Consider the following 26,443-nt stretch of genomic DNA (forward strand, 5'->3'; position numbering starts at 1 on the left):
ATACTCAGCATTTAATGGAGTGCCTTGAATAAAGGATGTATTTACTGTTGTTGAACTGAATTGTAACTTCTAGAAGGCTATTGTTATCCTTCTAGCAAAAACTGAGTTAATTTTGGTCAATCCCAGAGAATAATTTTTATGTAGTTTTTTTTTTTCTCTTCAAATAGTTGACAATATTTTTTAAGCCTATGCACAGGGACTGACCAGGAGTAGATGAAAGTCCAATTTATCTGGGTCACAAATAATATTCAGGATAAATACAATAACTTTCTCCTCTCTGTTTTACTGGATGATCTTCATTCGTATCTATGGTTAAAAAAATCATCTGGAGATCAAACTTTGGATGATGAACCTCTCCAAACAGACTAGTTCTTCAATCATATACATACAAGTCTGTTACTGGGACCACACCTAAAACCTTTCCAGCTTGGTAAAAATTACCTAGATCTTAAGAAACTAGGTGTCACCTATATGCCTTGATGAGAAATTAATTAGTCATCTAGTGAAATGACAATATTAATAATTATTATTATGTTTGGCACCAGGTTTTTTAAAACATGATAATATTTTAGTTATCCATGAGATTCTTCCAAAGGATTTCATAAATTCCTGAGAATATATTTTGGCTTCTGTGTTGAATGAACATCTCTGAATGAACAAGGAAAATATCAGAGTAACTAATAATCTATATTTTTACTTTTTCACCAATGTCTATGAATCAAAATTCTGGATCTTCTGAGTCTAAATAAGAAATTATTATAATGCCTCATTTACCTGAAGAAAATTCACCTGACAACCTCAATTATCTAGAGCATGGCAAAAAACCAAGAAGTAAACAAAATATTCACCAGCACAAAGTCCATGCACTTATGTATTTATGTATTTCTTCTTATTTAAGATACAGAACAATAGTTTTAAAACACAGTATAACATACAATTTTAATAATGAAAATTCTGGCTCATCAAGAAAATTTTAAACAATTTTAGTTTGTACCATCTAACAAAGCACAGAAATATATGTATTTACAAATTATTTTATAAAAAATAGTTCATATAAAATAGCACTGCTACCTATAAAGGAGTAATCTTCAGTTACATAGAAAATCCACCTCTATGCCATGTTTCCTCTCACTATTGAATAAATGAGATGTTAACTATACTACATAGTTAGTTATTAAAAGAGTTTATGCTCATAGAATGCTTATTTAAAAGGTAATATTTAAAACTTGGTATTCATTTTTTAGATTAGGGGTTATAAAGAAGACAAATGAGGATAGATTGTGGTGGGGGGAGTCTAGGAATTGTGAATGGAAAAATATAACATCTTTATTTTCTAACAAATTTAGCACCAAACCCTGCTTTAGACCATTTATATCATTGATCACAGATCATGACCTATTCAGAGACATCATGTTACTAAATTATTTAGAAAATCTTCCAAGGCAAATGACATATATGTTGTTTTATAATATTAACCTTAAAAATTATTGATTCATAAAGAGACAACAGAAAGTAACTGCTTTAAATGAATTTACTTAAGACCAAATTATTCAGAATTTTAAAATAAATTATTTGAAATTGTTAGAGTCACCTTTATGTTGAAGAGCCATGGCTTCATAGCATCTACTTCAGCTTGTCCTTTGCTAAGATCATATACAGCGAGATATAATGCTCGTTGTGTCATAAAGTGAGGGTGAGTGCTGTAGAACTCTTCTCGTCCTAAACAAAAAAAAGCACAAAAGTTTTACATGCCTGTAAATCATAGGCAACTATGCATTTCTGATATAATAATGATTGCTATTTGACAAAATGTGATCTCAGTGGTGTGGATATTTTCCCTTCACTGACACCAACCACCACAGATGGTTCACGAGATGTCATAACCTAATTAGAGATTTCAAGAGATCATCTTAGAACAAAGAACTAGAAGAGAACTTAAAGATCATCTAATTCTACCCTCTTGTTAAACAGATAAGGCAAGTGAAGCCCCAAAAGGTTAAGTGACTTGCCAAAGTTCACATGAATAGCAAAAACATTCTCAGACTCCAAATCCAATGTTCCTTCTCTAAGTCCAGCTTTTCTTTCTAATAAGCCATGTGACCGACCACTTTAAAAACTTGATTTTAAAAGAAAACTAACTTACCAAAATTTTTTTAAAAAGAAGAAAATAAGGATCCACAGGTTAAATGTTAAATGTGTCTAAGATTACAAGTAAGAATGAGAGCTATATCATCAGTTCATGTTTGACAAATTTCCAGTTCTGACAGATCCTACCAAACTTATGGTTTAACTGACATAGGCTTTAAAAACAGAAAGTCACTTCTATGCCAAGAGGAAGTACTAGAGCAAGACACGGCTGGACAAATTAACCATGAAAATGAACTGTCATTTTAAAAAGAGAGAAATAGTTGCCTTTACATTAGGGATTCCCAGAATATATGCCAGAGTTTAACATGTGTGATCTTGATTCTGAGAATTCTACCATCCAAGCCCACCTTTTGCCAGCTACTCTCCACCTCACTACTACCTCTATTCTAATGCTAAGGCACAACTGGTAGAGCTGAGGAAGAGGCAATAGTCCTAGGATTCTTCCTCTTCCCACCATCAGTGCTATTTCATGTGTTTTAAGAAAAAATAAATGAATTTCTAAATTCTGTACTCTGAATTGTCTTCAACATATCATGGATCTGTGATTACACTGGAATATATAATTACCTCCACAATGACAAGTGACAATTCCTCTATAATTTACAGAACTTAGGGAGTTGCTAAAAACAAAAAGACTGCAACCAACATAGTGATGAGATTTTCTAAATTTATCTAGAGTGCTTTTCAGATGACATACATACAATCCCTCACTAAACCCGTAGTCAAAACCGTGCTGTTTTGGTAGGATCTGCTAGAATTTTTCTTCCTATCCATCCAACTTTTGAGAAAACAGAGTAATTTCCATACCCAATGCCATGATAAGCAGTCAAAAATGTTTGTTTCTAGTGTCAAACATCGATAACAACTTGATAATAATATCAAAAGGTTTATATAATTCATTAGTAAATGCTGAACTAAATGAAACATTCTTTTGAAATAGATACCTGCAAAATCCCAGACATTTAGGATTAGTTCTTTCTTCCCTTTGTTCCTCAGTTGGATAGACCAATCTTTTACATCTATGCCTACTGTAGTACTTGGTGTGCTCAAATCTGTTCTTTTATGTTTCATTAACTGTTGCAACAACGTAGTTTTTCCACTGCCAGTATTTCCCACAACCATAAGTTTCATTCGATTATACGGCACTGCCTTCTTTAACCTCTGTTGAAGAAACCTGTCATTTCAAGGAAAATATTAAAACGATACACTACTATAGCACTGTCATTGCAATTAATATTTATAAAGTATTATTTTTGCCAAATAATTTCAATTTTGGATGAATTTGAAGATAGCACTTAGTACAGTCTGCATTTCGGATAATATCCCTTATCTTTTTTTAAGAAAATTCTGGGTTTTTTTTGACACTTTGATGTTTTGAAAGATGGAAATTTTCAAAGGTGTGATTACTCTCATCACCAGTGCTAACAGTAACTCCTCTACATTTCATGAGGTGCTCTAGCTAAGCACTTACTAAGCGACAAACACTACGTTAAGGACTAGAGCAAAGTAAGGAAAAACACCGGTCCCTTGTCCCAAAAGACTTCACACTTTAATGGAGGAAATAGCATGCGAACAAAAAATATACATATGAAACAGAGAATGTAAATGGAAAGTAATCTTAGAGTTAATGCATGAGCGGTGAGGGGAGGGGAGAAAAGAAGAAAAATGGGAAAAGCTTTTAACAAAAAGTTGAGTCTTGAAGTAAGCAGGTTAAGAGGATAAAGAACACTCCAGGTCTGGTGAAAAGGCATAGAGTTAGTAGAGAGAGTATCTTGTTTGATGAAGGGCAAGAAGATAAGTGTGGCTGGATATTAAGAGTATTTAGAAGGGAGTAAGTATAAGAAGAAAAGTAAGAAGGGGACAGATTGTGATGGGCTTTAAAAAGACAGAGGATTTAAATTTGATTTTAGAAGTAATAGGGAGCTAAAGGGGTTTAATGGGTAGGGAGTTGTCATGATCTTGGCTGCACTTTAGGAAGATCACTGTGATGGCTGAGTGGAAAATGAAGTGGAGAAGGAAGAGATTTGAGGTAGAGAGACCATGCAGCAAACTACTACAATAATCCAAGTATGAAGTGATGAAGTACCAGAGTAGCAACTATATAAGAGGATAAATGGAGAAGTATAACAAAAGATATTGCAAAGGTAGAAATGGAAGGCCCTGATATGAATTTGAATCCAGACGTATTTGGTTCTGAAGCCAACTCTATCCATTATGCCTCACTGCCTCACACAGAAAAATGCATTACATAAAACTGTATATATGTAAGTATATATAAAATATAAAATAATTTGGAGAGAGCAAAAATCTAGAAGAATCAAAAAAAGACTCTTGCAGATGGCCCTTCATCTGAACTTTAAAGAAGCTAAGGATGTCAAGCTTCAAGATGAGGAAAGAAAACATTCCTGGAATGGGGGACACTCCACATTTTATAGAATTAATAAACATTAATTTTTTAAAGAAGTAAGTCAGTTGGAGTTCATATTTTAACCAGATGCAAAGGGGATTCACTGAAACTTCTTGAAAAAGAGAAAAACATGATCAGATCATGGAGAATGATGATGAATTATAAGGAGAGAGTCCTTTGGAAAGGCTTAGAAATGATGGTTGTAGTGTTAGTAGGGAGGTATTTTGGGAACGGAATCAACCAGACCTGGTAACTAATTATATATGGTTGCTGTGGGAAGGTGAAGAGTCAAGGATAATTGAGGTCGCAAACCTAGGTGATGAGAAGGATGGCACACACAAAAAATTAGGGAAGATGGGAAGCCAAGTAGATTTAGGGAAAAAGAATTAGTTTACACCTTAGACTTGCTGAGTTTGAGATACCTATGGGACATCTAAGAGCTGATGTCTAGCAGGAAGTTATTGATAGAAGCCTGCAATTCAACAGAAAGATCAAGTTTTATATTCACATGGCTATAAGTTTATTTCTGTGAAATAATAATGATTAATACTGAAAATAGTGGAGACCCTTTCAAGAAAAGCTAGTTTTCAGAATTCATTGCCATTTGACTTTTCCTGTTAACATAATTCACAATAATAGCAAAATGTTTGTAGACTACATAAATACAAAATATGAGCAATAACTTGATTAAGCAGAACTAAACCACAGTTTAGTTCTGACATTAAAAGGTTAGATATTTTATTTTATTTTCAATTGTTTCATCATCACAGTAGCTTTTATGACATACTGTCTATCCATATCCTAACTGAAATGTTTAAAGCAATTTTAAGTTTTTAGTTGCTAACTTGATTAGAATCGTATTCTAATGGCTATTTCTTGGCAAGCTTTCAAACAAAGTCAGACTGAAAGACATGCAACACTGTTTTTTCTTGATTTTCTAATGGCTTAATGGAATCACAGGCATTTTTATTCAATCAGAAATAATTTTAAGAATCAGGCTCAGTGACAGTGGGCATAAAGTATCCTATTAATGTCAGTGTAGCATGGGAATAAAAGGTTTACACTGATTATTCAATATTATAGAGGAAAATGTCATAATGCTCTACTTTAAACCGTAATACATTTATAATAGTTTAAATTTTTTTATAAGACAATTATTTTAGAGAATCCTTCTGAAAGAAGATGGGAAGGCATCTAACTCTGAGAAGGATTGCAAGATGAGTTATTCCCTCAACTCCCCATGAGTAGAGTTACTGATCATTAATCAATGAACTGACTGATTAAGCATGGAACCTGAACAAAAAAGGCACTCTAAAAATACACTTTGACTAAAGGAAGTACAGTGAGTAAATGTACCAAGCTATAACAACGTGATATATTTCTTTGTCTTACTTTAAATTGGTTATAGTAATTAGTTACTATATTACTTCTTGTTAGTTTAATAAAGAATTCATTTCATAGAAAAAGCACACTGCAATACAAAAGCACGTTACATGCCATCTTCCTCATACCTTGCAAATGTCAAGTCAGTTCCACATTGTTTGAGCCAGGCACCACCTAGAGGCAGCTATCTGAATTAGAGGCAATAGTGGCTAGGAAACCTATCTTCGGTAACCAAAATCTACTAAGCGAAAGCAAATAGCATAAAAACAAAAGCATACTAAAACTATATGGTGGTTCTCAAGTGCATTCTTTTTCATAAGGCAAATATAGAGCAAAATCACAGACTGAGGGAGTATGAAATTAGAGAGAAAACAATTGAAAATAAAATATCTAACCTTATGATGTCTCTGGCCTTGCATCCTATATGTTTAAAATCAAAATTAAGATGCAATTCATCCAAAGGAAGGTCCCAGATTTTAGTTAATTTCCCCATTTCATTAGGAAAGGATCTCAGCTCCAAATTGTAACTCACATCAAGAGATGTTAAATTTTCAAGAAAACCAATTTCAGGAGGAATCTTAACGAAATTAAAAAGAAAGAATTGGATAAAATCTTTTGTAAAAGACATTTCATAAAGATTTAAGCAGAACTGCGTAGCATAAAGAATTAAGGAAACTGGAAGAGCCTTCAAAGTTAACTGATCTATTCCATTTGTCACTACAGTAGAAAAAACTTATCAAAACATTCTAAAATTTTTCAAAGATGTTGCATTTTCTTAATTATGTTATTTATCATAAATCATATTGTCAAAAGAGTAACCCAATATTGCCTTTTGTTTTTCACAATATTTTCTTCTGAAATTTAATCTTCCTTGATAACACATCATCTCACAACCTTAGATATCAGAAAGTTTAGATTGCTGCATAAGCTAAATTCCATCAATTGTGTGTTCATTTCATTTCTTTGCATTATTTTCTTTAGAAAAACTGATAGAAATCTATTCACCACTACCTAATAGCAATACTTAATAGTCTTGAGTCTTCTATTAAGGTTCTCATCCTCTCACGTTAAATGACATTATAAGCATAAACCATTTTTAAATGTGAGATATGATTTTCTTCTAATATAAGGAACTCCCATTATAGGAACTCTGCATTAAAACAGATCACAACTAGATAATGACTTCAATATCAATAGTTTTAACCATTTTAACTGTTTAATATCAATTCCTTAATGATCTCCAATTTTCAAAATCTTGTTCAAATTACAAGGCATAATAACAAATTACTCAACAGATGTATAAGGCTTTGACAAACAATAGCATTCATTAAAAAAAGAGCCATTCAAAGGCCTTTCTATAATATAATTAAAAACATACATTGAAAACAAAATGGTGGTAATTTCACAATGAAGAAGTATTAGAAGTTTTCTAGAACAAACAAGTTACCTGCTTTCCCTATAATTATTATATTTGACATTGTTCTAGAAACATTAGCTATAGCAGTAAGAAAAAAAAAGAACAAAATGAAATTTTAAAATATTCATCAAGGGACAGAATTACTCCTGTTTTTGACATAATGGTTTGCTTAAAAACACAGCAATAAACAACAAAGAAATTAAGATTTTTAATGACATAAGCAAAGCAACAGGATATAAGATAAATACATATAAAACCTATACAGTGTCAGAAAGAAATGAGAATAAGTGAAATTGCATTATGAATAATTTCAAAATATCTAAAATATCTGAGTTAGCCCACCAAAATTTATAGGGGATTTACATAACTATAACTCAAAATACTTCAGACATAAAGCTAGAAAAACAATTGGAGAGATATTTGCTGCTTGTGGTAGGGCTATGACAATATAACCTAAATTACCATACAGATGTCATGTTATATAAATCAAATTACAAAGGAGATCTTTTTATAGAATCAGATGAAATGATGAATTCGCTTGGAAGAAGGAAAGGTTTAGAATCTTAAAAGAAATAAGAAAAAGTATAAATGAAAGACACATAAAATTATAAGACCTCAGACTATTACACAGCAGTGGTCAACAAAATATTTTAAGCCCAGAGGAAATAAAATTTAAGGAACAATAAACAACAGTGTTTGAGAATGTGAAGGAAATTAGCACCGAAGGAAAGAAAATTAGCTTTTTTATGCCTGAATCCGGAAAGGCAATGAGTGGAAGTTGTGGAAAATCAAATTTGGGCTAGACATAAAAAATGAGCTACCCAAAGACAGAATGAGATGTGTTAGACAATGGTGGATTCTCCCTCATGGAGGTCTTGAAATAAGAGGCTAGATGACATTTCTTGTCAAGGTTTTAGAGGAAATTTCTGTTCCAGGTATGAATTGGATAAGATAATCTATGAGTCATCTATCAGCTCTTGGATTATGTGATTCTACAGTATGAAGAGCACAGCATAATCTGCTAAAACACTATTTAATTTTAGGGCTAATATTACTCAAATAAAGCAACATTTAAAAGGGGACCTAAGTGGCACAGTGAATAGAACAGTTGGGTCTGGAGTCAAGAAGATTTGAGTTCAAATACGGCCTCAAACACTAGGTGTGCAACCCTGGGCAAGTCACTTAACTGTGTTTGCCTCAGTTTCCTCATCTGTAAAATGAGCTGAAGAAGAAAATGGTAAACTACTTGAGTATCTTTACCAAGAAAACCCCAATGAATAATCAAAAGCAAATTTGGAATTTCTGAGTTATTATAGTGCAAATTATGGGAGCATAGCTTTAAAATAGCAATAATGTTTTTGTCATAAATTGATCTTTTACCTCCTTCAATTTATTATGGGACAGGTGTAGTTTCTCCATCCGTGACCACGTGTGTGCTTTTTCACTTAAGTCCAAAATGCTGATCTGATTATGATTAAACAAGAGCTCCCTTAAGTTTGATGATTTCCAGTGTGCAGGCCCAGGCAGGTTGTGAATTTCATTGTTGCTGAAATCTAATGACCGCAAACTGAAAGTGACAAAAGACTAGATTAAAGATACAAACCACAATTTGTACATTTATAAAAACATACTATATTTTAAAAGCTATAGCAGATGCAATTATAAAAATCAAAATAAATTCTCATCAAAGAAAGCTCAAAAATATATATATATATATGTAATATATATTAATGGAGATAACATATAGAAAGGAAAACATTAGAAAGCACACATGATAATCTAGCAAGGATATTAAAATGAGCAAATGATATAAGCAACAAAACTGAAGTCATGATTCTTTGCTTTCATTTGTTTCTAGAGAAAGGACAGCCTCAGGATGAAGGGAAAGGACTACCATTTTTGAAACAGACATAGGGAGCGAGTAAATTAACAGCAGCAGCAGTAGCAACTAGAGGATTAAACAACTGGTCAGAAGGAGATTACAGGGGTCTTTTTTGCTACCACTGAGCTCTGTTGCTATACTTGGACACAGATCGAGGTCCTGTGGGGCAATCCCAGGGTGAGGAGGAACACTAGCATAGCAGAGCTTGTAGACAAAGTGGAAGGAGGACCCTCCTCATGGTTACAGGGCAAAAAAGAGTGCTTCTGGTCTCTTACAGATGAGAGCACAAGCCAGGTGAGCAGTAAACACCTCTCCTTAGATAATACCACCTTGGAAGATCTGAAAACACAGATCCCTAGAAGTTATCTCTGAAGACAGCTGCACAAAATCCCTGAAGCTTGGGACAGTGCACTCTCCACCCTGCAAGCAGAGCCCTACTTTAACAAACACTTTTAAGTCAAGAAATAGGCTGGGAAAATGAGCAAAACACAGAAAATACTGAAGAAAATAACACCTTAAGAAACAGACTGGGCCAAATGGTAAAAGAGGTCCAAAAAGCCAATAAAGAAAAGAAGACCTTAAAAAGCAGAATTGACCAAATGGAAAAGGAGGTGCAAAAGCTCACTGAAGAAAATAATTCCTTAAAAATTAGAATGGAGCAAGTGGAAGCTAATGGTTTTATGAGAAATCAAAAAACAATAAAACAAAAACAGAAGAGTGAAAAAATAGAAGCCAATGTGAAATACCTCACTGGAAAAACTGACCTGGAAAACAAGAGTCAGGAGAGAGAATTTAAAAATTATTGGACTACCTGAAAGCCATGATCAAAAAAAAAAAAAAGCCCAGACACCATCTTTCAAGAAATTATCAAGGAAAATACCCTGATATTATAGAAACAGAAGGTAAAATAGAAATTGAAAGAAATCCCAAGAGACACCTACCTGAAAGAGATCCTAAAATTGAAATTGCCAGGAATATTATAACCAAGTTCCAGAGGCCCCAAGTTAAGGAGAAAACACTTCAATCAGCCAGAACATTAAAGGATCTACATTAAAGGATCATAAGTCTTGGAATATGATATTCTAGAGGGCAAAGGAGTTAGGATTACCACCAAGAATCACTTACCCAGAAAAACTAAGTATAATCCTTCAGGTGAAAAACAGACATTCAATGAAATACAGGACTTGCAAGCACTCTTGATCAAAAGACCAGAGCTGACTAGAAAATCTGACTCAAATACAAGACTTAAGAGAAGCATAAAAAGGTAAACAGGAAAGGGAAGTCATAACAGACTTTATAAGGTTAAATTGTTTATATTCCTACATGGAAAGATGACATTTATAACTCGTAAGACCTTTGTCATTATTAGGGTAGTCAGAAGAAGTATATACAGACAGAGGGCACAGGTATGAGTTGAATATGAAGGTATGATACCTAAAAAATAAAATTAAGGGGTGAGGAAGTAATGTACTGGGAGAAAGAGAAAGGGAGAGGTATAATGGGGTAAATTATCTCATATAAAAGAGGCAAGAAAAAGTTTTCATAGTGGAGAGGAGGGGGGGGAGGTGAGAGGGAATGAGTGAACCTTACTCTCATCGGAATTGGTTTAAGGAAGGAAATAACATACATGCTTAATTATGGATCTCTATCTTACCCTATAGGAAAGTAGGAGGGGGAGGGGACAAGAGAATAGGGGTGATAGAAGGGATCTCTGATTAGGGGAGGGACTAGTCAGAAGCAAAACACTTTTGAGGTGGGATAGGGTGAAAGGAGGGAGAATAGAATAAACTGGGCAGGGGTAGTTTGGAGGGAAGTACAATTAGCAATGGAAACTGTGAAAAAAATTTTGAAGCAAGTTTTTCTGATCAAGCCCTCATTTCTCAAATACATAGAGAATGGAGTCAAATCTATAAAAATAAGAACCATTCCTCAACTGATAAATGATCAAAATATGTGATCAGTTTTCACATGAAGTAATCAAAGCTATCTATAGCTATATAAAAAATGTTCTAATTTGCTATTGATTGGAGAAATGTAAATTAAAACAATTCTGAGGTACCACTTCATATCTATTAGTTTGGCTAATAGGACAGAAAACATAAATGAGAAATGTTGGAAGGAACATGGGAAAAATGAGACTTTAATGCATTGTTAGTGGAGTTGTGAACTGATTCAAACACTCTATAAAAAAGCAATTTGGAACTATGCTGAAAGGGCTATAGAACCATGCATACCCTTTGACCTAACAATACCACTACTAGGTCTGTATCCCAAAAGAGATAAAAAACAAAAAGGAAAAGGACCTATAAGTACAAAAATATTTATAGCAGCTCTTTTCCAGGGGCAAAGAATTAGAAATTGAGGGGATACCCATCAATTGGGAAATGGCTGAACAAGATGTGGTATGTGATTATGATGGAATTCTATTGTACTATAAGAAATAATGAGCAGGATACTCTCAGAAAAACCTGGAAAGACTTGCATGGACTAAAGAGAGCATAAAAAGGTAAACAGGAAAGGGAAGTCATAAGAGACTTTATAAGGACTTTATAATATTTCTATATTTATTTTGTTTTTTTTTTAATTTAAATTTATTTATTTAACATATTTGGTTTTCAACATTGATTTTCACAACAGTTTGGATTACAAATTTTCTCCCCATTTCTACCCTCCCCCCTACTCCAAGATGGCATATATTCTGGTTGCCCTGTTCCCCAGTCAGCCCTCCCCTTTATCACCCCCCCTCCCCTCTCATCCCCTTTTCCCTTCCTTTCTTGTAGGGCAAGATAAATTTCTACGCCCCATTGCCTGTGTATCTTATTTTTTAGTTGCATGCAAAAACTTTTTTTTTTGAACATCTGTTTTTAAAACTTTGAGTTTCAAATTCTCTCCCCTCTTCCCTTCCCACCCACCATCCTTAAGAAGTCGAGCAATTCAACCTAGGCCACATGTGTATCATTATGTATAACCCTTCCACAATACTCATGTTGTGAAAGGCTAACTACATTTTGCTCCTTCCCAACCCATCCCGCTTTATTGAATTTTCTCCCTTGACCCTGTCCCCTTTCCAAAATGTTTGTTTTGATTACCTCCACCCCCATCTGCCCTCTCCTCCATCATTCCCCCCCTTTTATTTTTTTTTATCTTCCTCCCTCTTCTTTCCTGTGGGGTAAGATACTCAACTGAGTATGTATGGTATTCCCTCTTCAGGCCAAATCTGATGAGAGCAAGGTTCACTCATTCCCCCCTCGCCTGCCCTTTCCCTCCTCCCACAGAGCTGCTTCCTCTTGCCACCTTTATGAGAGATAATCCACCCCATTCTATCTTTCCCTATCTCCCTCTCTCAGTATGTTGCTCGCTCATCCCTTAATTTCATTTTATTTCTTTTAGATATCTTCCCTTCATCTTCAGCTCACCCTGTGTCTACTCTCTCTCTTTTACATATATATATATATACATATATATACATATACATATATATACACATATATACACATACATACATATACACAGATATATACATACATACACCTATATATATACATAAACATATATATATACATATATATGCATATTCCCTTCAACTACCCTAATACTGAGGTCTCATGAATCATACACATCATCTTTCCATGTAGGAATGTAAACAAATCAGTTCAACTTTAGTAAGTCCCTTGCAATTTCTGTTTCTTGATTACCTTTTCATGCTTCTCTTGATTCTTGTATTTGAAAGTCAAATTTTCTATTCACCTCTGGTCTTTTCATTGAGAAAGCTTGAAAGTTCTCTATTTTATTGAAAATCCATATTTTGCCTTGGAGCATTATACTCAGTTTTGCTGGGTAGGTGATTCTTGGTTTTAATCCTAGCCCCTTTGACCTCCAGAATATCATATTCCAAGCCCCTTTTCTGATCCCTTAATGTAGAAGCTGCTAGATCTTGTGCTATTCTGATTGTGTTTCCACAATACTCAAATTGTTTCTTTCTGGCTGCTTGCAATATTTTCTCCTTGATCTGGGAGCTCTGGAATTTGGCAACAATATTCCTAGGAGATTTCTTTTTTGGATCTATTTGAGGAGGCGATCGATGGATTCTTTCAATTTCTATTTTGCCCCATGGCTCTAGAATATCAGGGCAGTTCTCCTTGATAATTTCTTGAAAGATGATATCTAGGCTCTTTTTTTGATCATGGCTTTCAGGTAGTCCAATAATTTTTAAATTATCTCTCCTGGATCTATTTTCCAGGTCAGTGGTTTTTCCAAGGAGATATTTCACATTGTCTTCCATTTTTTCATTCCTTTGGTTCTGTTTTAGAATATCCTGATTTCTCATAATGTCACTAGCTTCCACTTGCTCCAATCTAATTTTTAAAGTAGTATTTTCTTCAGTGATCTTTTGGACCTCCTTTTCCATTTGGCTAATTCTGCCTTTCAAGGCATTCTTCTCCTCATTGGCTTTTTGGAGCTCTTTTGCCATTTGAGTTAATCTATTTTTTAAGGTGTTGTTTTCTTCAGTGTATTTTTCAGTATTTTTTTGGGTCTCCTTTAGCAAGTCATTGACTTGTTTTTCATGGTTTTCTCGCATCCTTCTCATTTCTCTTCCCAATTTTTCCTCTACTTCTCTAACTTGCTTTTCCAAATCCTTTTTGAGCTCTTCCATGGCCTGGGACCAGTTCATGTTTTTCTTGGAGGCTTTTGGTGTAGGCTCTTGCACTTTATTGACTTCTTTAGGCTGTATGTTTTGGTCTTCTTTGTCAGCAAAGAAAGAATGCAAAGTCTGAGACTGACTCTCGGTGTGTTTTCGCTGCCTGGCCATATTCCCAGCCAACTAACTTGACCCTTGAGTTTTTCAGTGGAGTATGACTGCTTGTAGACTACAGAGTTCTATGTTCCACGTTTGGGGGGGAGGTGCCAGCTCTGCCACACCAGCACTGCTCCTTCCCCAACCCCCAACCCGAACTGGGCTTAGATCTTCGGCCCCCCTGCTCTGATCCGCCACTTAATTCCTCCCACCAGGTGGGCCTGGAGCCGGAAGTAACAACAGCTGTAGCTGCCCCACCTCCGCTGCCCCCGGGGCTGGAAGCCGAACCTCGAACTACTACTACTCCCGCAGCTTTTCCCACTAACCTTCTCCGCAGTCTTTGGTGTTTGTGGGTCGAGGGGTCTGTTAACTGCCGCAGCTCACTAATCCAGGGCGCTAGAGCCCCCTCCGCCCGGCTTCTGGTCTGGATGTTCCACGCCGCTTAGGCTGGGCTCTGCTCCACTCCGTTCCCAGCTCCCAGCTCCGTGCGGGATAGACCTCACCCAGAGACCATCCAGGCTGTCCTGGGCTGGAGCCCTGCTTCCCTCTGCTGTTTTGTGGGTTCTGCCGTTCTAGAATTGGTTCAGAGCCAGTTTTTATAGGTTTTTGGAGGGGCTCGGTACTGAGCTCACTCCAGTCCCTGCTTACCAGCCGCCATCTTGGCTCCGCCTATATTTATTTTGTTAAACAATTAATTACATTGATGCAAAGGACCTGCAGGCCTCAAGTTTGATACCTCTTTGCTAAAGGTCAAGGCAATTTAAGTTCCTTGGTTCTGTTTCATATACGCTATTATTACTTCACTGATGTAAAATATCTAGAAAGCAGTAAAGTAAGAAAATAAACAGAATAATATAATCCTTATATATGAGGCACAACTTGATTGATGTTAAGGTGACTTTTTAGAAGATGCTGTTTTAATTAATTTGCTTTCTTGTATTTGTGAATTATTTTGGTTCTTTATTGGTGGCTTGAAGTGAATGATACATGATTTGTCTAATTACATCAACCCAAATAATACATAAATGAATTATTTTAAATCTTTTCCTTCTAGGATAAAAAATACTTTTGTATACCTTAACATACTGTTATTTTTTTAAACCAAACCAACAATACACGTGAATATTTTGGTATGCAAAGAAAAAAATAAAAGTTGTACTTGAAGCCACAGTTGTAGCAAAACTACCCTATTCTTGTCCTCTTCTGAGGTTTTTCATTTTGATTTCGTTATTTTTTGTATCTCTTATTGAAACACTTTTTCCCCCAATCTCTATTTTTATGGCTCTAATTTTTTTTTGGAGGGGGAAAGGTAATTGGGGTTAAGCAACTTGCCCAAGGTCACACAGTCAGTAAGTATCAATTGTCTGAGGCCGGATTTGAACTCAGGTCCTCCTGACTCCAGGGCTGGTACTCTATTCATTGCACCACCTAGCTGCCTCTCCAATCTCTATTTTTACCTGCTAATTAATTTCTCCTCATTCCCACCCCAAAGGACCTCACTCTTGTGACAAAATAAGTTATAGTCCAGGAAAAGAATTCAAAACATTGACCACGTGTGAAAATAAATATATCTATTAATTCTCCACCAAGAAGTGGGTGGTATTCAGCATCAACAGTCTTAGTATGTCATGATTGGTCATTGTATTTATTAGAGTTCTTCAGTCTTTCAAAATTATTTCCTTAATAAATTTGTAGCAAACTCTTTAAGCTACTTCCTTAAAAGATATCTACTACTCTCAAAAGCCCAAACTTATTGTCAAGACTGGTTCTTTTTTTGATATCTCTGCTTATCAGAAGTCATACACCTAGAAATTTCCTCAAGTGACTGTCTCATTGTTGTGGTGTTTGGAGAATGTGTCTCTGTTTCTTCAACTGTGCCTGGAATTCCCTCAAACTGAGCGTCCCACTGTGGCATGGGAAGTCCTCTTCTCATCTAATAATTCATTTTTAATGTACTGAAGGGCAGGGAAGGGAATAAAAACACATAAATCCCTTCCTCACAGCCTGGCATACTGCTCAGAGTACCAGATTTTTTCTCCAATGCTGCTCAAAATGGTCAACTTTCCTATTTCATGCCCTTCAAAGATATGTCTAACAGTAGTTAACAGAGGATGGGATCGAGAGAAGAATTGGGGAAGGGGCAGAGGGGAGAGAAGAAAGGGAAGAGAGAGGACTACCAGTCATCCAGGCTCACAACCTAGGTGTGGGGCTCAACTCCTCACTCTCTTTTACCCTCCATATTCAATATGTTGCCAATACCTGATGATTTTAGCTTACTAACATCTCTTACATATGCTGCCCTCTCTTTCTACCACTCCAGCACCCTGGTTATAGATCCTTATCAACCATTACAATAGCCTGCTTGTTGGTTTCCCTACTTTAACTCCCTTCCAACTCTAGTCCATCCTCCACTCAGCTGTCAAAGTGATCTTTCTAAAGTGTGGGTCTGACCATGTTGTCCCCCATACTCAGTAAATTCCAATGGCTTCCTTCTACCTCCAGGAACAAAGATAAAATCCTCTGCTGAGCATCCTAAACCCTTCATAACCTGGTCCCCTCCTACCTTTGCTGTCTTCTTATACCCTGTTTTGCAGAGTAAGGTGTACCACCACAGACCTTGCAATCCAATGACACTGGTCTCCTTGCTATGCCTCAAAAAAACTCCATTTCCTGACACTGGGTATTTTCTTCTCCATACCTGGAATATTAACTCTCCTCTCTGTGTCCTTTCTCCCCTACCTTCTTTCAGATTCCATCTAAAATCTCCTCTTCTACAAAAAGGCATTTTAATCTGCCTTAATGTTAGTGCCTTCTCTCTGAGACCAACATCAATTTATCCTGTATTTATCGGTTTGTACATAGATATTTGTATATTGCCTCTTCCATTAGACTGTGAGCTCCTTGAGAGAAGGGATGATCTTTGCTTTTCTTTGTATCCTCAGATGCTTAGCATAGGGCCAATCCTAATAAATGCTTTTATTTGACTGATTTAGTTAAGTCAGAGAGGCATTCCCACTTTGTAAAGGGATCACACCTATTAACATCTTTTTAACACAAAATATTTTTAACATGTAAATTTATTAACATTGTTTAACTTCATTACCTCTGTTATCTAATCTTTTATTTCTGCTACCACATCAACTATGAGGGATAAGAAGGAACCGAAATTATTCTTCTCGAACACATTATTGTGGTTATCATGTAAATTATCCTCATGGTTCTATCCCATTCACTCTACATCAGTTGTACAAATCTTCCCAGGTTTCTCTGAATTCATTATAGTTGTAACTTTTAACACAGCAGATGTTTTTAACACAGATATATAGATGATAGAGATAGATAGACAGATAGACATCACAATTTGTCCAGTCATTTTCTAATTGATGGGCATGCCCTCTGTTTCCAATTTTTTGCTATATTTTTGATCATGAGTGCTTTCTGACTTTGACCTCTTTGAGGTTGATTTAACCTATTTTTCCTTCCTTCTACATAACCAATGAATCACTTAAAATACAACAAAAGTTCCACAACAAAAGCAAACAAGAGTGCCTAATTTAAAACTACAATAGAGAAACTGAACTTTACAAAATGACTAAGGAAATTAATTTGCTACTTCTTACCCATCAGCCAATATTCCTCCCTCAGTGGTTATCAAAGCAGTTAGCTTATAACCTCCCCAAAACTTCTCTTAAGAAAATGTGAAATATGCCTAGAATTTTCTATAAGCACTGCATTCCATGAAAATTCTAGTGAAAACCAGGAAGTTTTCAAAGGAAAAAAAAACTTGAATAACTGATAACAAAGAAGAAAGTCTAGTCATTCATTTAAGCATTTATTAATTACAGCTTACTTCTGTTCATTCACTAGCTGGGATCTGAATCAGAAATGGCTTTTTTTCTCTTATCCATGCCAATTTATTTTCTTTATTTTTAAGCAGGGGAAATTTTTTAATGAATAATAGAAATTTTCTGAAGTATCTGAGTTACTTCTTTAAAGAAAAATACATAATGAAATATAAAAAGAAATCATATTCCTTCCAGAATAAAAAAAGTTTTAAATAATGTAAAGTGCAAATTAAGAATGGGGCAAAGGGAGAGAAGGCATCAACTTATGTAATAAATCAACTTGGCATACCATACCACTGAAATAGCCTAATAATAATAAGTAATAATAATAATAATAAATTAAAGAGAGCTGGAATGGATGTTAGAGGTCATCTAGTACAACCCCCTGTCAAGATATTAGGAGATACCCTGTTTTCCAGAATTACAGCCCAGCAAGGAAGCTGTGCCCTGAGCTTGGCATAAAAACAATCCTTTGTGCTCACTCTCTGGATGATTTTGTCCTCAGGCAAATTCACATAATTACTGTATTTCTTTGATCAGCACCAGGTATTCTCTGAGCTTGGACAAGCACAGCAAGCACAGGACAAGCTCAGACAAGTATCCATGTTCTGGTCATGAAGCCCGGCTATGAATCAAACTTGTCACCCTGTTGCTGTTACTTGTCATTGTCAGGGCTACAGCTCCCTGGGCAGCCGCTGGTATAAGTACTGAGATTCGGCCACACTAACATGGGTTACTCCCACTAGAGGCAGGGCTCTTGCTTACAAGACATTTCCCTCATTTTGAAATTAAACTTCTGTTTGATCCCTGACTGTCCTGTCTCTAGCCTGCTCTGTTTGGCTTTGGCCAACCACAGATTAGAGGTTGGTTACATCTGGTTGACATTATTTGGTGGCAGAGGTGGGAATGGAAATGTAACCAGAACAATCTGGTACCAGTGGGAACAGATTAGGTGCCACCAGAGAGTTATTTCTCCAGAATTCGACCCCACCTCATCTGGTGAGTCCTCTGCTCTTGTCCCTTGCCTTGGTTGAGCTCAGCATTCTTTATGAGGAAAACTCCATGGCCCCTCCAGTGACCCAGTTCATCTTAGATCACTCTGGTAAGGATATCCTTTCTTAAACTGCACACCTCTGTTAATTGGCCTCTCTGTGTGCCTCTGCTTTTTTAAAACTGCATGCCTCAGTAACTGTATGCCTCTGTAAAATTAGAATTATAACTGTGTGCTTTGTTAAAACTATCTGTCCCTCTTTGTATCTGTCTTGTTTTTTTGTCTGTACTTCTGTCTTTGTAAAATGTAAAATGTCTGTGATATGTTTTGTGTTGTGAGTTAGATTCTATTATGTTGATTTAAAATGCAGCCAGCCAGAAAAACTTCTAAGGGCTGTAACCAGAGAGTTTAGAACACTAGCAAAGATTAATGAACTTTCATAGTTGAAGTAACTGTCCCAGTAAGGAGAATTAACTCCCACTTCAGGCTTTCCGAGGGAGATTAGGTTTATTAAAAGAGAAAAAACATAAAGATGTTTTTTTCCCATCATTTTGGCTTTGGCTATGTTGGAATTACAGAAATAAAGTCAGATAACCAAAGTTGGTAGAAATGATAAAAACATCTTAGCAGATCCTGGAGTTTCAGACAGTTATAATTTTTAAGATTGCAGGGGAGAACTCCTGAGACTTTGGGGTAATTCCAGGAATTCACTCCCTTCTGTAATATCTTAGTAAATTTTGGGGTATTACTCTTTAGAAATTGTTTTAAGGAAAAATAAGGATTAAATTTTATAAAAGTAAATGGCAAAATTAATAGCTTCACTGTTCTAGTGCAATGAAGAAAGGTAGCTAGTTTGGAAGTAATCCCAGAGTGAAGAAAGAAAAAAAAATTAGGTAAATGGTTTGTACTTTATAGCAACCTTTTGGAAACCCTACCTTAACATTTCTGACCAAGAAAAGAGAAAAGATTGTTTAAACAAAAGAGACTCCTGTGACTCCCCCAGGAGAGACCATCTCCTTTTAACCTCTCTCATACCAGATCAGATTCCCAAATAAAGGTGTTGAAAAAAAGGCTGGAAAATGTAGGGAAACTTGAATTACATTCTGGTTGCAGAAATCTATTAATTGCACAATCTCAGGCAAGTTATCTTATCTCCGTCTGTCTCAGTTTCCTGGTCTGTAAAGAGAAAAATAATAATGGTACCCACCTGCCAGGGGTTGTGGTGAAATCAAAATGATATAGTGGTTGTAAAGTGCTTAACACTGTGACTGGCATGGATAGGCTAAGCATTATATTATTTCTTTAACAGAATGTAATTGTTCCATAAATGATAACACTAAAATTGTTTTAAAATGCCAAAGGCAGTAAGATTAATGATTTTTACATGGGATAATTTGGAAATGCAATTGATGTCACGTGAAGTTTTGTTTCATGTTTTAAATACATGATAGTCACCATTGTTTATATTATTACTGTATTTCTAAATTCTCTTATACTGTGAAATTTGAGACCATTGTAGCAGAAATGCTTTTAGACAAAATAACATTTTAATCTGGATACGGTTACATGAATTGGATTTTTAAAAGTATGTGATTAAAAAAAAAGAGAAAATTTAAATATTTAATGAGGTATATTTTGTTATAAAGCAGATAATAATAATAATACATAATAGCAAATTTCCACTCTCTTTTTTGCCTGAAAGCAAACAATGGCTAGCAACGAAACTAGAGACACACTTCCCCAATAGGTCCCCTCAAGGAAATAACCCCCAGGCAACATCTCGTCCTAACTCAACTGGCCGCCTGTGGCATCTTCACTTATACCTGCCTTTCCTTTGTTGCCAGAGGGGTAGGGGTTCTTTCAGACCCCCTCTCTTTGGCCAAAAGAGGGAAATGTCAAGATATTAGGATATACCCTATTTTCCAGAGCTAAGGGACAGCAAGCACGCTGTGCCCTGAGCTCGGCATAACACCAATCCTTTGTGCTCACCACCTGGATGAGCAGTAGAGGTCAAGAGCTATCTGTATAGGTGACTTCAAGGAGCCTTAAGCCAGTACTCTTGTCAGTCATCAGAGGATATGGGGAGAGCACATTATCCTGCCTGTAAAAGTGCCAGGGGCAGACCATACGCTAGGCACTATCCATGAGGCGTATAATGACCTCTGACATTAAGCTGAAGATTAAGGGCCACAACAGGAGACAGAGCCAGCTCCTGGCTGGGTACTGGAGATGGAGGCAGGGCCAAAGCCAGCAGCCACTTGAATCAGCAAGAAGTAGGGATTACAGTGAAGGGTGAGGCCTATTACCAGATAACAGAAGGGTCAGGGAACAAAAATGACTTTCAAGAATACAAGGAGACAGAGTCCGGCCTTGGTACAAAATTCAAGTTCAAGACTGAGACATAGAGAGATGATTAAAAAGAAGAAAACTCCAAAAGCAATGACTAAAGGCAGCCTACAAGGTAAACTCAGAAAGGATTAACTCCACAATGAATTCAAGTAGAGTAGCTGGAAAGAAATGAAGGAAGAGACTAAAAACAAAAATGGAAATAAATAGCTCAGAGCAGGATGTGGTATGTATGTAAAATAAGCAAAAAAAAAAAAACAAAACCCTGAAATCAATGATTTCATGAAGCAAGAAATTCTAGAACAAATTTTAGAAGAAAGTCACAAGACTGAAAAAGATAATGGGGGGGGGGTGAAGCCAAGATGGCAGCAGGAAAGTAGGGACCTGCCTAAGCTCTCCCTCAAATCCTTCCACACACCTATAAAAATGACTCGGAACAAATTCTGGAGCTGCGGAGCCCATGAAATACCGGAGGGAAACATGTCTCCAGCCCAAGAGAGCCTGGATGGTCACTGGGAAGGGTCTATCGCACAGTGCTGGGATCGGAGCGCAGCCCAGCATGGGCTGTGCCAAGACGGACCAGACCGGGAGACAGCCGGCCGGAACAAGCCGTAGGGTGATGAATCATTGAGCTGTGGCAGTTACCAGACTTCTCAACCCATAAATGCCAAAGAGCATGTTAGTGGGAAACTGTGAGATAGAGGTGAGAGAGGTCTGGCCCCATCCCTGGGGGTGGAGGAGGTGGTGTAGAAGTGGCAGTGGCAGGAGGAGAAAGCTCCTGAGGATGTTTCCAGAACTTCAGTGTCAGCTGCTTCCTGAAGTACCTGGATCACAAGGTAGGAGGAGCCATTTGTGGACACAAAGGCAGGTTCTCTTGCCGTGCCCTGCTTGGATCTGGGTCATGGTCCTGGTTGGTGGTTCTTGGGAGAGGAGGAGCACTGCTGTGACAGAGCCTGCCGTGATGGTGGTACAGAGGTAGCTCTGAAAACAGCAGTGCTTGGACCCTAAAGCTTGGAACAAAGTACTCTCTACTCTACAAGCAGTCATACCCTGACAAAAAGCTCAAGGGTCAAGTAGTTGGCTGGGAACATGAACAGGCAGCGAAAACAAACTCAGACTAGAACGCAGACTCAAACTAAAACTAGTGACTTTATGAGAAATCAAGACACTATAAAACAGAAACACAATCAGGATAACACAAGATCTAGCAGCTTCCACATTAAGGGGCCGAAGGGCTTGGAATACGATATTCCGGAGGTCAATGGAGCTAGGATTAAAACCAAGAATCACCTACCCAGCAAAACTGAGTATCATGCTCCAAGGCAAAATATGGATTTTCAATAAAATAGAGCACTTTCAAGCTTTCTCTTGGAAAAGACCAAAGCTGAATAGAAAATCTGAGTTTCAAACACAAGAATCAAGAGAAGCATGAAAAGGTAAACAAGAAAGAGAAATCATAAGGGACTTACTAAAGTTGAACTGTTTTGTTTGCATTCCTACGTGGAATGATGATGTGTATAATTCATGAGACCTTTCTCAGTATTAGGGTAGTTGAAGGGAATTTACACACATACATATATACATATATACATATATGTATACAGAGGGCACATAGCAAGTCGAATATGAAAGGATGATATCTAAAAAAATAAAATGAAATTAAGGGATGATAGAGGAATATATTTAGAGAGAAAGAAAGAAAGAGATATAATGGGGTAAATTATCGCATATAAAAGTGGCAAGAAAAAGCAGTTCTGTTGGAAGGGAAGAGGGAGCGGGTGAGAGGGAATGAGTGAATCTTGCTCTCATTGGATTTGCCTTGAGGAGGGAATAACATACACACTCAATCGGGTATCTTATCCCACAGGAAAGTAGGGGGAAGGGGATAAAAAGAGGGGGGAAAATGGAAGGCAGGGCAGATAGGAGGAGGAGGTAATCAAAAGCAAACACTTTCAAAAAGGGACAGGGTCAAGGGAGAAAATCAAAGAAAGGGGGATAGGATAGGAAGGAGCAAAATATAGTTAGTTTTTCGCAACCTGAGTATTGTGGAAGGGTTTGGCATAATGATACACCTGTGGCCTATGTTGAATTGCTTGACTTCTTAGGGAGGGTGGGTGAGGAGGGAAGAGGGGAGAGAATTTGGAAGTCAAAGTTTTAAAAGCATATGTTCAAAAAAATTTTTTGCATGCAAGTAGGAAATAAGATATACAGGCAATGGGGCATAGAAATCTATCTTGCCCTACAAGAAAATAAGGGAAAAGGGGATGGGGGGGGTAGTGGGGTGACAGAAGGGAGGGCTGACTGGGGACAGAACAATCAAAATATATGCCATCTTGGAGTGGCGGGAGGGTAGAGATGGGGAGAAAATGTGTAATTCAAAATCTTGTGGAAATCAATGCTGAAAACTAAAAATATTAAACAAATAATAATTGAGAAAAAAGGGGGGGATGATAGAAGAGAGGGCAGATATGGGGAGGAGATAATCAAAAGCAAACACCTTTGAAAAGGGGCAGGGTCAAAGGAGAAAACTGAATAAAGGGAGACGGGATAGGATGGAAAGAAATACAGTTAGCCTTTCAAAACATGAGTATTGTGAAAGTGTTTTACATAATGATACATGTGTGACCTATGTTGAATTGCTTGCCTTCCTAGGGAGCACGGGTGGGAAGGGAAGAGGGGAGAGAATTAGGAACTCAAAGTTTTTAAAGCTTATGCTCAAAAAAAGTTGTTTTTGCATGCAGCTGGGAAACAAGATATACAGGGAATGGGGCACAGAAATCTATTCTGCCCTACAAGAAAGTAAGGGGAAGGGAATGGTGGGGGGAGTCGCGTGACAGAAGGGAGGGCTGACTGGGGAATGAGGCAATCAGAGTATATGCCATCTTGGAATGGAGGTGAGGGTAGAAATGGGGAGAAAATTTTAACTCAAAGTCTTGTGGAAATCAATGTTGGAGACTAAAATATTAAATAAAAATTATAAAATTCAAAAAAAGATAATCTGCTATCAAAGACAATTAACCTAGAGTAGAGCTTGAACAGCAATACTTTTTTAAAAATTTGGAATCCCTGCAAACCAAGGCCAAATTACCAAGATACTGTATTTCAACAAATCATAAATGGCGACTGTTCAGATCTACTAAAATCAGACAGCAAAGTGAAACTGGATATGTTTTCTTTGATGTGTGCATGTAAATGTTCATTTCTGTTAATGTTTGTCAAATTTGTAAAATTTAAAAATTTCAATTTTAATTTTCAAAAACTGATCTCCCTAAAAACCAAAAAAAAACCTTGATGATGTATTTTTTGGAAATCATAAAAGAAAACAGCCCAGATCTATTAAAACCAGATGGCAAAGTGAAAATAGAATCCAGCAGCCACATCCTAAGCCCCCCAATAAAAACTGTAATAGCCAAATCCAGATCTTCCAGGTCAAAGAAAAAATAATGCAAGAAGCCAAAATGTTAGAGATCAAATACCAGAGAAGCACTGTCAGAATTACGTAAGCCTAAATTATAACTACTCTACATGAGAGAAAATCTTGGGATATGAAATTCCAAGACTTATAACCCAAGAATAGTTTACCCTGCAAAAATGCTAAGTAGACCTCTAATCAAATATTAGACTTTCAAGTATGCCTGATGAAAAAACCTGAATTTTTGAACTTAAAAAGATAAACACTTTTGAGCAATGGGAAGGTACTAACTAATGATTTAGTACTTACATTTAAAAGAGGGAAAAAGAAAAGGGTCCTTTGAGAATCTCACTATCTTCAAGGGCCACAGAGAGAGTAAAGAAAGCTAAACAGGGACCTATTGGTTGCTTTGTCCTGTCTGGTTAGTTTTAAGACATTTAAAAAGATAGAGTAAGTAAAAGGATGCTTTAGAAGAAAAAAAGGAAGAAAAGCGAATTACTTACTCTTTTGTATAACAGTAAAAAAAAAGGCATATAAACATGGAAAAGAGAATGGGGAAATGATTACGTCAAAAACTCCATTCTCACCTGAATCAGGCAAAGGAGAGTCGAATACAGATAGCTGGAGGTAGAAATACATTAAATTTAACATGGAGACTTTCAGGGAATAAAAGAGTAGAGATTTAGAGGGAGGGATTAGTCGATGAGGAAATGACAGCAGAAGAAACTAATATTAGAATGTGGATCATAAAAAGTAGATATAAAGGCAAGGAAAAAAGTTTAAGAATCATTGATCAGAATCCAGAGTAAATAAACATACAACAAAAAGACAGGTGGGACCACCTTAAATATGGATTACTAGTGTTGGCCATATTACATTTCTTTTCCCAACTTTCTTCATTGCAGAGAGGGAAAATAAGAGAAAAAAGTATAAAAAGAAGAGAAGAGGGGCAGCTAAGTGGTGCAGTGAGTAGAGCACCAGCCCTGGAGTCGGGAGGACCTGAGTTCAAATCTGGCTTCAGTTACTTGACATATGTACTAGCTGTGTGACCTTGGGCAAGTCACTTAACCCCAATTGCCCTGCCCCCCACTCAAAAAAAAAGAAGAGAAGAAATATAAAAGTATCTTATGGAGGGAAAAACATAATAATCATAACCTAGCACATGAACTGGATGAAGTCACCCATAAAATGGAAGAGGACAGCAAGATAAACTAAAAAAGAAAATCCAATAAAATTTTACAAGAAATACACCTATAATATGAAACTACCTACTGAATTAAAATGAAAAGTTGGAACAGAATTTATTATGCCAGTAATATATAATAATATTAACTATATTAATGTGTTAAAATTATAATATTGTAGTTATAATATGAGTTATGAGATATAAATATATAAATCATATTATGTATATGTAATATTACTATATAATAAATATAGGATTATAATATAATAACATAGCACATATAACACTTAATTTCTTTCGGTAAAATGATTTAAGCAAATTCAGAAAGGCAAAAGCAGCCAGATTAGATATTGATAATAAAATGTGGTTAAAGAGATAAGCCTATAAACTACATATAGCTTAAAACTGTGATATTCAATGAACTTAGCGCAATATATAACAAATGCAATGAATGGCAAAGCATGTAAGTACATAAAGGAAAAATTAATTGAGTTACAGGGAGAAATACAATAAAATTATAATTTTTGAGGACCTCAATGTGCCCTTGTGAGACCTAGAGAAATTTAACAAAAAGGTGAAGAATCAAGAAGTAAAGGACCTGAATAAAATTTTATAAGAAGTACACGATAGC

General features: G+C 36.3%; 1 protein-coding gene across 1 annotated transcript in view; it reads right to left on the reverse strand.

The window, feature by feature from the left end:
- The window catches only part of LRRK2 (leucine rich repeat kinase 2), a 232,096-nt gene that overhangs the window by 92,112 nt on the left and 113,541 nt on the right, over positions 1-26,443 (reverse strand). The window contains exons 27-30 of the mRNA XM_036759572.1: positions 8,736-8,922; positions 6,334-6,515; positions 3,093-3,322; positions 1,592-1,719 (exon numbers count right to left, since the gene is read on the reverse strand). Of these exons, the coding sequence (XP_036615467.1) occupies positions 1,592-1,719; positions 3,093-3,322; positions 6,334-6,515; positions 8,736-8,922 (727 nt within the window). The remainder of the gene's footprint in view (positions 1-1,591; positions 1,720-3,092; positions 3,323-6,333; positions 6,516-8,735; positions 8,923-26,443) is intronic.

This window comes from Trichosurus vulpecula, chromosome 5, assembly GCF_011100635.1.
Source record: "Trichosurus vulpecula isolate mTriVul1 chromosome 5, mTriVul1.pri, whole genome shotgun sequence".
In the NCBI taxonomy this organism is placed as follows: Eukaryota; Metazoa; Chordata; class Mammalia; order Diprotodontia; family Phalangeridae; genus Trichosurus; species Trichosurus vulpecula.